The 11818-nt window shown below is 36.4% G+C and overlaps 1 protein-coding gene across 1 annotated transcript; it reads right to left on the reverse strand.

Annotated features, from left to right (window-relative positions):
• Window positions 1–390: 390 nt before the first annotated feature.
• Window positions 391–1091, reverse strand: LOC145158131 (F-box protein At2g35280-like). The gene is made up of 3 exons (XM_079077065.1): window positions 949–1091; window positions 700–856; window positions 391–615 (listed from the first exon to the last, which is right to left on the reverse strand). Exons 1-3 carry the CDS (start codon window positions 1089–1091, stop codon window positions 391–393), a joined length of 525 nt encoding a protein of 174 aa, XP_078933191.1.
• Window positions 1092–11818: the final 10727 nt, after the last annotated feature.

Consider the following 11818-nt stretch of genomic DNA (forward strand, 5'->3'; position numbering starts at 1 on the left):
AAGGAAACACTTACAATCTTGAAGATCTCGACAAAAAATTTGGATGATACTTGAGAGAGAATGTTCTTGACTTGGAAATGGGAAAAAGACTAAAAATGAATAAGTGTCATTTTTATACCCTTTAGGGTTTTCGGCCCTAACACTATTTTGGGCCGAAAACTCCAAACTCTTGGAGTTTTGTGACTTCAATGTTGCACAATTAATCCTAAAGTATACTTACTTTCGTTTTTTCTCTCGAAGAATTAATATAAAAACAAAACACCCAAACGGACTTTAAACCGAGCTAAAAATTAGCAAAAATGAATTTGACTTTTAATTGAAGTGTTTGACTGTAGAGTTCGTACAATTGAAAATTTCGGGTTGTCACAAATTTTATCTGCTTTGACCGCCTTACCAAGTGGTTTTGAACCTTGTTACAGGTATGTCAAGATTCCAACTCCTTCTACTATTAACGTAGGCATTATTTAACATGATCAGAGTTTCTTCTTTCCTTTCAATGCCTTCGGCCATCAACATCATTCCCAAGACGGAGACCGCATCCAACTGCCCCTGATCGGCTTCATTTTGAAGCAACTGTTTCCCTGCTACTTCTTCCCCTAACGTAAAATACTTCGCCTGGCATACATCATACAATTTTAAATATACAAATATAGAAACTAATTGAATTCGCAATAATCCGATTGGTTAAAAAAAGATTACCATTCCATCGTTGAAGAGTACGTGTGGGTTGTTCAATATTATGCATCTCCTTATGACTACATATTGTCTAATACTAAAGGGACGAAACCTTAGTCGATTTGTGTCTATGATTTTATATATTGCGTCTGATGATACAGAATCCCTAAATAGTTTGCAACTATAATTTACACAAATCAACAAAGTTAATTTATTAACCACTAAATTAAATATGTATATAAGTATAATACAAGTAATACACATCATACTTACACTAACTGGCACTTAAAAGCATCGATTGGTGAATTTACTCCAACCGTAGTTACTATTTTTTCGATCAAGTACGATGGCAAAGCACTAATTCTTATTCCTTGTTGTCTTCTTTGCATTCTTTCTAATGAACAACTCGTTGCCATTATGTTGAACTATGTCGAATGTATTCAAATTATATAACAACAATGAGTTTAGGGTTTATTGATCAACGTGCCGAAATTTTGACAGTTGGGGATGGAATGTAGAAGATCATTTGCCGATAAACTGAATCGACGACATCACTCTGACTACAAATTATGGCGCCTAGATATGTAGACTGTGAATTGACATAATTGCCCTTTAAGTAACAAAGATTACTACGTAAATGGTTAGGGTACTTTTCTAAATACCTACGGGCATTTTTGTAAATAAATTAACAGTTTAAATTTAAAAAGATGAAGTTAAATAAAATTATTGATTAAAGTTATAGAGACAAATTTAAATAAAATTAATGACATAAGTAGGATTCGAACCTCCGACTTCGGGTGGAAAGTAAGACGCGTTTGCCAGCTAAACTAAATTAACTTTAGTTTCTTCTAATTGAATGGACACCATAAGCCATTACCATGTGGACCAATGGCACATATGTCATCCATGCATACCATAAGCGCACTACCATGTCGACCAGTGGCCCATATTTCATCCATATGTCATCCATGGAAACCATAAGCCACTACCATGTTGACCAATGACCCATATGTCATCCATGGACACCATAAGCCACTACTATGTTGACCAATGGCCCATATGTAATCTATGGACACCATAAGCCAATACCATGTGGACCAATGCCCCATATGTCATCTATGGACACCATAAGCCACTACCATGTGGACCAATGGCCCATATGTCATCCATGGACACCATAAGCCACTACCATGTTGACCAATGTCCCATATGTCATCCATGGACACCATAAGCCACTACCATGTTGACCAATGGGCCATATGTCATCCATATGTCATCCATGGACACCATAAGCCACTACCATGTTGACCAATGGCCCATATGTCATCCATGGACACCATAAGCCACTACCATGTGGACCAATGGCCCATATGTCATCCATATGTCATCCATGGACACCATAAGCCACTACCATGTGGACTAATGGCCCATATGTCATCCATGGACACCATAAGCCACTACCATGTGCACCAATGGCCCATATGTCATCCATATGTCATCTACGGACACCATAAGCCACTACCATGTTGACCAATGGCCCATATGTCATCCATGGACACCATAAGCCACTACCATGTTGACCAATGGCCCATATGTCATCCATGGACACCATAAGCCACTACCACGTTGACCAATGGCCCATATGTCATCCATGGACACTATAAGTCACTACCATGTGGACCAATGGCCCATATGTCATTCATATGTCATCCATGGACACCATAAGCCACTACCATAGATATGGACATGACCCGTACGTCTTTTGTATATAAATTTCGGTTTAAACAGAAAAGCATCGTTAGTCTATGTTCTTTCTTGACGTTATTTATATGTATATACCCTGTCTATTAATCTGTAACTACATTAAATAAATTGAATTACTAAATATTTAGCGGTAATTAGCACATTTCGAATTATTTATTAGCGGAGGTTCAAAGTATTTCACAATTCGTTTCCCTCCAACCTACACACATTTATGCTGCATATTAGGGTAATTAAGTTCACCGATTAGAAATAAGGTTTACATTTTCTGTAATCATCATCTCTGGCAGCCTCGAAAGCAAAAGGAGCATCCGGTGTGAAGCCAACTAAATTCATTGCACCACAAGTTATGAAACGCAACAGGATTTCTGCTGCAAAAGTCGTAAACAGACAGTTACGAGATGAACAAATCGACTTCCCAATACCAAGAACCACATCCAAATCGATTGAGAAGTAGTGGTCAGAGTTCACCTTCTTCTAGGTTTCTAGATCAGTTAGCATATGTTCGTATCAAATTTCTTGCAAGTATTACTTCTACTTTGCGGTTTTTTTGCTCAATTGATTTATTTTCTCTATTGAAATTCTTTTTCATATGTTTTGCGTGCTGTTATACAGGTTGTATTTTTTTGCTGCCTATTTTGCATTTTTCATGTACTTCATGTTTCTATTGCTCGATTGGAATACATCTAATTACACCTGTTCATTGAAGGTACTACTTTCATATGTACCTTGTGGAACATTTATATGCATACAACCTGTTTGTTAAATGCCTAAGCGATGGTATAGTGGCTATGACATCTTTATTACTATTGTTATGATTTATCTGTATTCATATTGTTATGATTTATCTGTATTAATGTATTACATCTTTCATGTCATGTTTGGGTTAGTGTGTGTAGAGAACGGGAGTGATGGAATGAGTCAATTATTTAACTTTCTTTAGACATGAATGTTAATGCGATAATTATGGAGTTTATATATTTATTTTTCTTAATGCAGGTGCTTGCTGCTTTTTTTAGTTTCAAATGTTGGTGGAGTCAACAATTTACAATACCATTGAAAGGGTCAATGGTATTGTATATTAGCATGTAGGGATATCATTCTTAATTGGTTTCATTGGAGATGTTTGGATATTTTTTTGCTCAGGTGGTTTCATCAAAATTTGTGGGTTTTGATTGGATCGTATATTAAATTTGTTTGTTGTTCTATGCATGTAATTGCTTTATTGGTTTGATGCTTTTTTGGTGAAGCCCCAAAAGTTAATGTCGTTTTGCTATATGTCCCCAGCATGGAGTAGGTTTGGTTGCTGTTAAATTTAGAAGTGTCAATTGATTTTTAGGTGGTTGCTATTATTTTGATTCTGTTTACATTCCTGCTACATGCTAATTGTATTTTATTTGTATTTCGCTCATTTGTAAAGGTGATTCCGATGAGTAACGGTACAATGGAACTATGTTATATTTCGGAAAAAAATGATGAATTAGAAGAATTGAGAGAGTTTCCAAATAAACAAAAAGAGGAAAACAAAGAACTTATGGAAATAATGAAAGCCAAAGATCAACAACACAACACAAAACGCAAGCAACTTGAATGACAACTACAATCGGCAAATAAAATTGTTAAGGCTTTTAAAGAACTGCAAAAATAGTAGATAATAGAGTGTTAATTTGTTTATCGCAAAGTATTAATTTTAGATTAACCGCTTTTCATTTTCCATGTAATACATATTTATTGTATTATTTTATGATATAAATGTTATTTGATTTTTTTTGTTTTTGTTTATATATATTATTACAAAATAATTAGGATTTAATTTGTAAATTAATTATCCATTCGTAGCTATCCAGCTTTGCAACGAAAATATATTGACGTTATTTTCTATGGAATCTGCTATGGAATATAAACCATGGATTTTGTTAGGTATTCATTACAATGGGTTTAGCTAGAGATTTAACACTACGGATTTTGCTAGAGATTCATCACAACCTATTTAGCTATGGATTCATCACAACGAATTTTGCTAAGGATTCATCACCACGGATTTAGCTAGGGATTCATCACCACGGATTTTGCTAGGGATTCATCACCACGGATTTTGATAGGGATTAACTACAACAGAATTTGTGACGGAAGAACTACCACGGAATTTGTGATGGAAACGACTACGGAATACACGGCGGAATACCATCTACCACAGATTTCATTCCGTTGTCACAATTGCGATGAAATTATCGTTTCCGTTGCAAACCCCTCACTACGACGTTTTTAGGGACGGAAATAGTTCATTGCAAATTTCGTCGCTATTCATCTTTTGCAATGGAATTTCAGCTTTTCGCAACGGATTCCTTCCGTAGCAAAATCACGTTTTTCTTGTAGTGTTCTATTCAAATTCGATTCACTTATTCCTATGGTTGATTTCATGTCAAGTGCAATTGATTAATATATCGATGGCTACCTTTAGCAAACAAGTTTCCTAGTGTTCAATTCACTATTACTAATCCTATGGTTGATTTCATGTCAAGTGCAATTCGATTCACTATTACTAATCCTTTAGCAAACAAGTTAATTCAAACAGTGGCCAAATGATTAAACTAACAAGTTTCCTAGTGTTCAATTCAGATCAAGTAAGACTTTTAATATTGGTAAACTAAATTTGTCAATTCAATAAACTCATGTGTGGTTGTTCATCACACATGCTCACACATTAACTTATTTATTTTCTAGTTAACCCTAGGTTCATATTCACTAATACTACACATACAATATAATTTTCACAAAACTATATGACTCAAGCAATTAAGAAGATGTTCATGCAACTTAATAACTTGATTATTAACAGAAAATAATTATCATTAACACATAAGGGTTTTTAACAAGCTTAACAAGACAATTCACCAAATCAAATTAATCCAAGCTATTCAATCAAACCATATTCATAAGTTTATCTACTCTAAAGAGAAGTAAAAAGCTTTTAGCTCATATCTACAACAAATAACATCCTAAAATCGAAATCTAATGATTGAAACATGGTTTATGCAAATGATTAATAAAAGAGTAATGTGTGTTTCCTTTGATCTCTTCTAAATTGTCTTCTAGGTTGAATTCTCAAAAACTAGAGCTCCAAGAACCCTTCTGATCGTCAATTAGTCGCCAAAAGTCTCCAACATGTGTTAGGGTTTCGGGAATAAATGATTTATATAGAGATTCCCAAATTGCACACCAACTCGTCGAGTTTTCAGACCCAAATCGACGAGTTTTTCACTTAACACGCGTGTATGACAAGGCATTGTTGAATCGCGAATCTTCCACCCTACTCATCGAGTTGATGGCCAACTCGCTGAGTTTTTCTTCTTTTAAGCCTTATTTCTTCAGACTTCAATTTCCATGCTCCCAATTGCTAGTTCTGCTTCCTTTTTCACTCGATCATGTCTTTAAGGCTGGAAATGTAATTTTAACATAATTAAGTACCTTTTGTTCATAAATTGAGATAAAAACAGCAAAAAAGTATTAAGATATTATATAAAATATATGGTTAAATATGCAGATATCAAAATACCCCACACTTGACTTTTGCTTACCCCCAAGCAAAACTGAAAATTTTAGCACCCTAGCATCACATAAGAGAATCCCATTCAAACCCAACCATTATGCCAAGACCGCAACGCATGCATTTGTGTCTAAAATTTTTGCTAAGGACCCCCCCTTATCCTAAATACTTACAATCCTCATAAACACTCTCCCACTTCTTTTGAACAATGCTCATTTTATGCATCCCTCCGAATCCATCGGCATAACACTTTATTTTCCTCAAGTCATTTTTGGTTAAACCCCCAAGCACACATACGAAAACAATAACCAAGATATGAAAATTACAATGAAAATAAAAATACTTGATACTTTGAATCTTCAATAATTTGCAGGTTTTCTTCTTGATATTTCTTCTTTGTCTTCATAGCTTTGTAGATTCTTTATTCTAACATTGCATCACTCTTTTGTTTCTTTTTCAACTTTTTTTTTCTAACTCACTTTTTTTCACTAAAACTAAAAACCTAGAAAAACATATGTTTACACAAGGGGATTTAACTTCATCCTTTATTGGTTAAAGGTATTAGTCTCATGTGCAATGACTACTTAAGCTTTCCTGGATACATTTCAACTACACGTTGCTAAACATGTTGCGTCCCTCAAACTAAGTGAGGTTGTGTTTTTTTCCCATGATTTCACTAGAATAAAGAGGGCCACAAATGCACTATAACGTATATTGGCTCAACTAAACATTTGGGTCCTCATAAAATTACCAAACACAATACTAGCATGGAATCCTAATTGCTTTACCAAAATTTTCTAAATTTACCCTAGCAATTTTAATGCAATTTTTTTTTTAAATAAATTATACCTACGATTCTAATTTAACTAATGTAAAATGTAACTAACCCCCTACCCCACACTTAATTCATGCAATGTCCCCATTGCATGTATTGCATGAAAAAGAACATAAAAGTAAACAGAGAGAATTAGAACAAACTCCCCTGGGATAGAAGTTGCAAGGTTGATCTTTTTTATTGTAAAGCTCCATCTTCAGTTGACTTTAGGCATGGGAACAACTCATCCACGCCTTGGGTGTCAAAATCTATTGTGCTACAGCTCCAAATATAGAGGAAAAAGCTCTTGGTAATGCTCGAAAAATAGTCTTCAAAGAATATAATCAATGTCCGCGTCAAATAGAATCAAATCATCGACTCGAAAATAAGAAAATGAGCAACTCCTCGAGTTCAGGTAGAGACTCGCTGAGTTATCGCTATACTGGCAGAAAGTCGCGTTTTTACACTTGGACTCGTCGAGTAGCAGATTGGAACTTGTCGAGTTTTCAGTTCTGTTTGGATAAAAACTTCTTTCTGCCTCCGCTTCGTTCTGAGGTTGAGGAGGGTACTAAGGCAACACTCCTCCTCGTTTTTCTTCAGTAAAATAACTCCTTTTCAAGCTTTATAAATACCGGACCCATAGTCGGACTCAATTCTCCTAATCTTCTCTTTTAGACTCGACTTATCACGTTTATTCCTCACGCTTTATTCATGCATTCAATCCCTCACCCTAAATTCTGAAAAAGATCAAAAATAAACACCAAGTAATAAAAAGGAAAAAAAATTAAAAATCCTAACTTACTTCCTAATTAACTAAGAGTTTAAACATCACCAAAACAAAAAAAAATATAAGAAACACACCAAACAAATAAAAATTGTTTAAACAAGCCAACACAAATGAAAATTTGAAGGATAATCAATCTTCATCTTCCTCCTAGCCTCCTCCTCCATATCTGTTACCTCCGGTTCCACTTTGCCTTGTGATCCATCTTTCTTCCCAATTTCTAACATGAGGGTAGTCGGAAGTATCATCCATCCGGGGAATGTTCATGTAGTGCATCATGTGGGTAAGGGTCATGTGATTGTAATTCAAACTACGGCCGATTTCGTCTTGATACGCCCTCAATTCCACATTATACGGATCTATTGGTAGCTCATCATCAATCGGGATCACGGGCGGTTCTTCGTGAACATGCCCTTGTCTTGGTCTTACCCTTCTACCCGGTTGCTCGGGTGCGACCACTTTGTCCTCATCAGGTATGGTAAATTGTCCCCCACCAAAGTCTTCAATAATTCTAGCCCTCCTGTAAAGAAGAGGACTAAAAGCGGGTTGTTGTAGCATAGTCAAGTGGTTCCCGGACCCCCCGCCAAATACACTGTATGATCTCGCTAATCTTGTCACAAACATCCCACCACATATCCTTGAAGCTTTTCGTTCCTTCACTCCCCCTTCAGCCAAATATTTCGCCAAGCAATATTGAATGTTGCAAAAAGTGTTTAGCATAATGATACACCTGTTGGGTCATATTTAAATGGTTTATGCTGGGTTTCTATTTTATTATTATACTTGGGCTTAGGAATGTTTATTGTTAGTGGGCTTATGGTGTTTTCGGTTATGGAGACCGAAATCACTATGTGATTTCAGTCAGTTTGGGCTTGGGCCTGTTAAGGCTTTGTACTAGGATTGTATAAATAGCTTTTCAACCATTTAGGGGTTCTATTTGTTTATCATTATTGTATCTGGCTGTTAAGAAGTTCTTGGTGTACCACATAACATTCACCATAGTCTTGTTGGTGCGTGGATCAATAACACCCTTGACCTTTTTAATGAACGATGACGTTGTTTTCAAGCCTTCAAAGTTTTGATTCGCTTTGTCTTCTAGGAACTTCTTAAACGCCCAGGCTGTGGGTTCATTTGTTGGATTGTGGAACGGTGCGTGGACCAGCTCTGTAAGATCAACTTTTTTCCAAGACATAAAGTCAATCTTCTTCGCATAGTACTCAATGTTTCCGCTCTTTCACTTTACAATCCACATCTTCTTATCAGCTTCATATCCCCACATAAGAATTCCAGAACGATCACCATATCTGTAAGCAAATTTCCTCTTTCTAATTTCTTTAATAAACATCTTTGGGTGATCACCAGGTGCATTCTGATCAGAGTTTTTCATCAGAAGCATTTTGTCTTTCTTCTGCTTATCAACTTTTCTCTGCTTCTCCCTTCTTTCTTTAGTTGTGACAGGGCCAGAAGACAGAAATTGATCAAGGTTAGAATCTGGGGCAGGACAGGCGACGACTCTTTCATATGTCTCTGAAGCTTTTCCATCATCAGAACCTGAAGTCTTGAACTCATCACCAAATTTTCCAATTAATTTGTCTTTGAGATCAAAACAGAGACCTGTCAGCCCACCAAGATTGGCTTGAAGATCTGAGATTTGCTTACTCTTTTAAGAATTTCCTTTTCAAGCTCATAAACTCTCACATCCAACTTTCCAATCAGCAAGTCCTTCTCAATGGACTTCTGCTTCAAAATTATGATATCTTGTTTGAGCTCAAAAATGGTTTGTTGAGAGTCTTCATCACCTCCTTCCCCTGAGCCAATAGATATTCCCTTTCCTCTTGAATGAGGAATAGACTCTTGAAAAGCAAGTAGCTTGGCTAAATTGACAGATGCATAATCGTGCTCTAGAGGTGGTGGGGCAGAAGAGCTTCCCGAGGAAAAAGTTTCCTCATTAGCTAAGAAGTCTTTGTCAAAAATTGGGCTTTGATCATATTGATTAACCTGGGCTGGTTCAACATTTGAAGTTGGTTGTTGTACTGGTTCAGTAATAAGCACTCCCGAACTTGGATCTCTACGTCTTTGCTTTCTTGGCATCATGAAGGAATTTGAATCGTCTTTATCACTCCCAGATGGAGACTCAGTAGTAACAGGAACTCCTTGGGGAGGCTTCCTCACAGTTGACTGTTATTTTTCGATAATGGCTTCCATCTGTTCGTGCATTGGATCGTTTGGTTTCTTGAAAACGTTGATTTCTTTCTCTGTCTCGGCTGGAGAAATCACAAGCTCATTGACTGGATCCTTCGATGGTTCAAACACAAGAACATCCTCATCATCATCATCACCATCATCATCAGAAACCTCAAATGAAAAACTAAGATTTGATTTTGATGACGCGACATGTTCCTCGGCCACCATAGCAATTGGAGTACCAACAGTTTGAACATCTTCTGTCTCTACAAATTTTCCAAATTTCGCCAGTGCTTCTGTTCCCTTGAAAACAACCTTTGACGCTTTCTATACTTGTTTCATGAGTCCAAAGGTGTTTGGACCCAGGGATTTGACATCAAGAGTATTGGGGTCCTTTCCAGCTCGGGATGCATGGCATCAAAGATCATTTGTAAAAACCGAGGATACATCAAGAAAAAATCCTTCTTTTTCACAAAAAGGTTGCTCCTCATTTCGTCAAAAACAAATTTTGAGAAATTATACTCCCAGTCCATTGTTAGTGCTACAAAGGCTGATGTTGCTGTTTGGCTTATCTCGTCCGACCCGCCCTTTCTTCTAGAGATGCAGCTAACAAAAGTATGGGGGTTCTGTTGGGGGAAGTATCTTCTTGACTGTTGGAGGAAAAATTCCTTCGTAATTCTTTTCTTTAATAGTTCTGAAATCTTGGGAGCAAGGAGTTCTGTTGGGAAAGCAGGTTGATCTCCGAACTGAAGCACTTCCCGAATGACTTGCTCTGTAATAATAATCTGGTTGCCTTTCATAGAGGATTCAATAGCCCCAGCACCATCTACTCCTGCACGGTTGAATGATGCATTCCTACATAAATCATTAATCAAGTCCTTGTATATGACTGGATTGATACGTAGAGCATGGGAAACTCTACAATTGTTCAAACCCACGATCATAGATTTGAATTCATTGTGCGCGGCAGGTGGATCAACGAGATATCCAGCGATATTGTGAAAATCAACAAACTTCAACCGATCCACCATTTGTCTGCACTAAACGAGCCAAGTGAGAACAATAAAAATTAAAATTAAAATTTTATTTTCTCAAAAATTCAAAGTTTGGTCAAAAAAGTTGATTTCGGTCAAAAGTAAGTAATTTCGGTCAAAACATAGTGATTTCGGTCAAACTAGAGATTTCGGTCAAAGAGGGATGTTTTCGGTCAGATCAAGCTGTTTTTTGTCGGATCCGGTCAAATTCGATCGATTTCGGTCGGACCCGGGTCAACCTGAAAACCCGACGTTACGAAATTTTGAAACCCTAAATAATTTCGCCGGAAAACCATTGTTAAGCTCGTCGGAAACCCTTTCAACACCTGCAAAAACTCCAAGAAAGGACATAAAAACTGAAGCATGTTACTCGAAATCCACATACCTAGTCAAAATTGCAAAGAATCAAAGAAAAATTGATGATTTGACTCGAGAATGAAGATGAACAGATGAAGAGTGAGCAAAAAGGGTTTTCGCTTAGGTTTGGAGAGAAGGAAGGTGATTTCGGCGATCGAAATGAAATTGAAACAAAACCCCCCTATTAAACCCTAAAATGGGTTCTCGGGCCTTGGGCACTGAATTCGGTGGGCCCCAAAAGAAAAAACTCATTTAACAAAACATTTAAAATCGATTTCGACAATTCATTTCTTAGATTAAAAAAAATAAATTAAATTAAAATTTAAAAGTTAAAATGAATGCAAATTAAATGGAAAATAAAAATAAAAATAAAATAAAATAAAACAAACACATTTTAATAACTAAATTTAAAACTTTTGGGACCAAAAGTTATCAAGCAATTTAATCTCGTTTATTAGCATACACCTACATGGATAACTCCGGTCAATCACCAATATTATGGTCCACTTAACCCCAAAGGATATTTGCAAGTTGGACAGATTATAAGTGACAAGACATTGTGATTATATTCCTAAATAGACCATTTTGCTGACGACGACAAATGATATTGTTGTCCACTTAAATTCAGCAGCGAGATCTACAGTCAACCTTTAGTCATGAAC

This window comes from Lactuca virosa, chromosome 2, assembly GCF_052849685.1.
Source record: "Lactuca virosa cultivar CGN04683 chromosome 2, Lactuca_virosa_CGN04683_v6, whole genome shotgun sequence".
NCBI classification, from domain to species: Eukaryota; Viridiplantae; Streptophyta; class Magnoliopsida; order Asterales; family Asteraceae; genus Lactuca; species Lactuca virosa.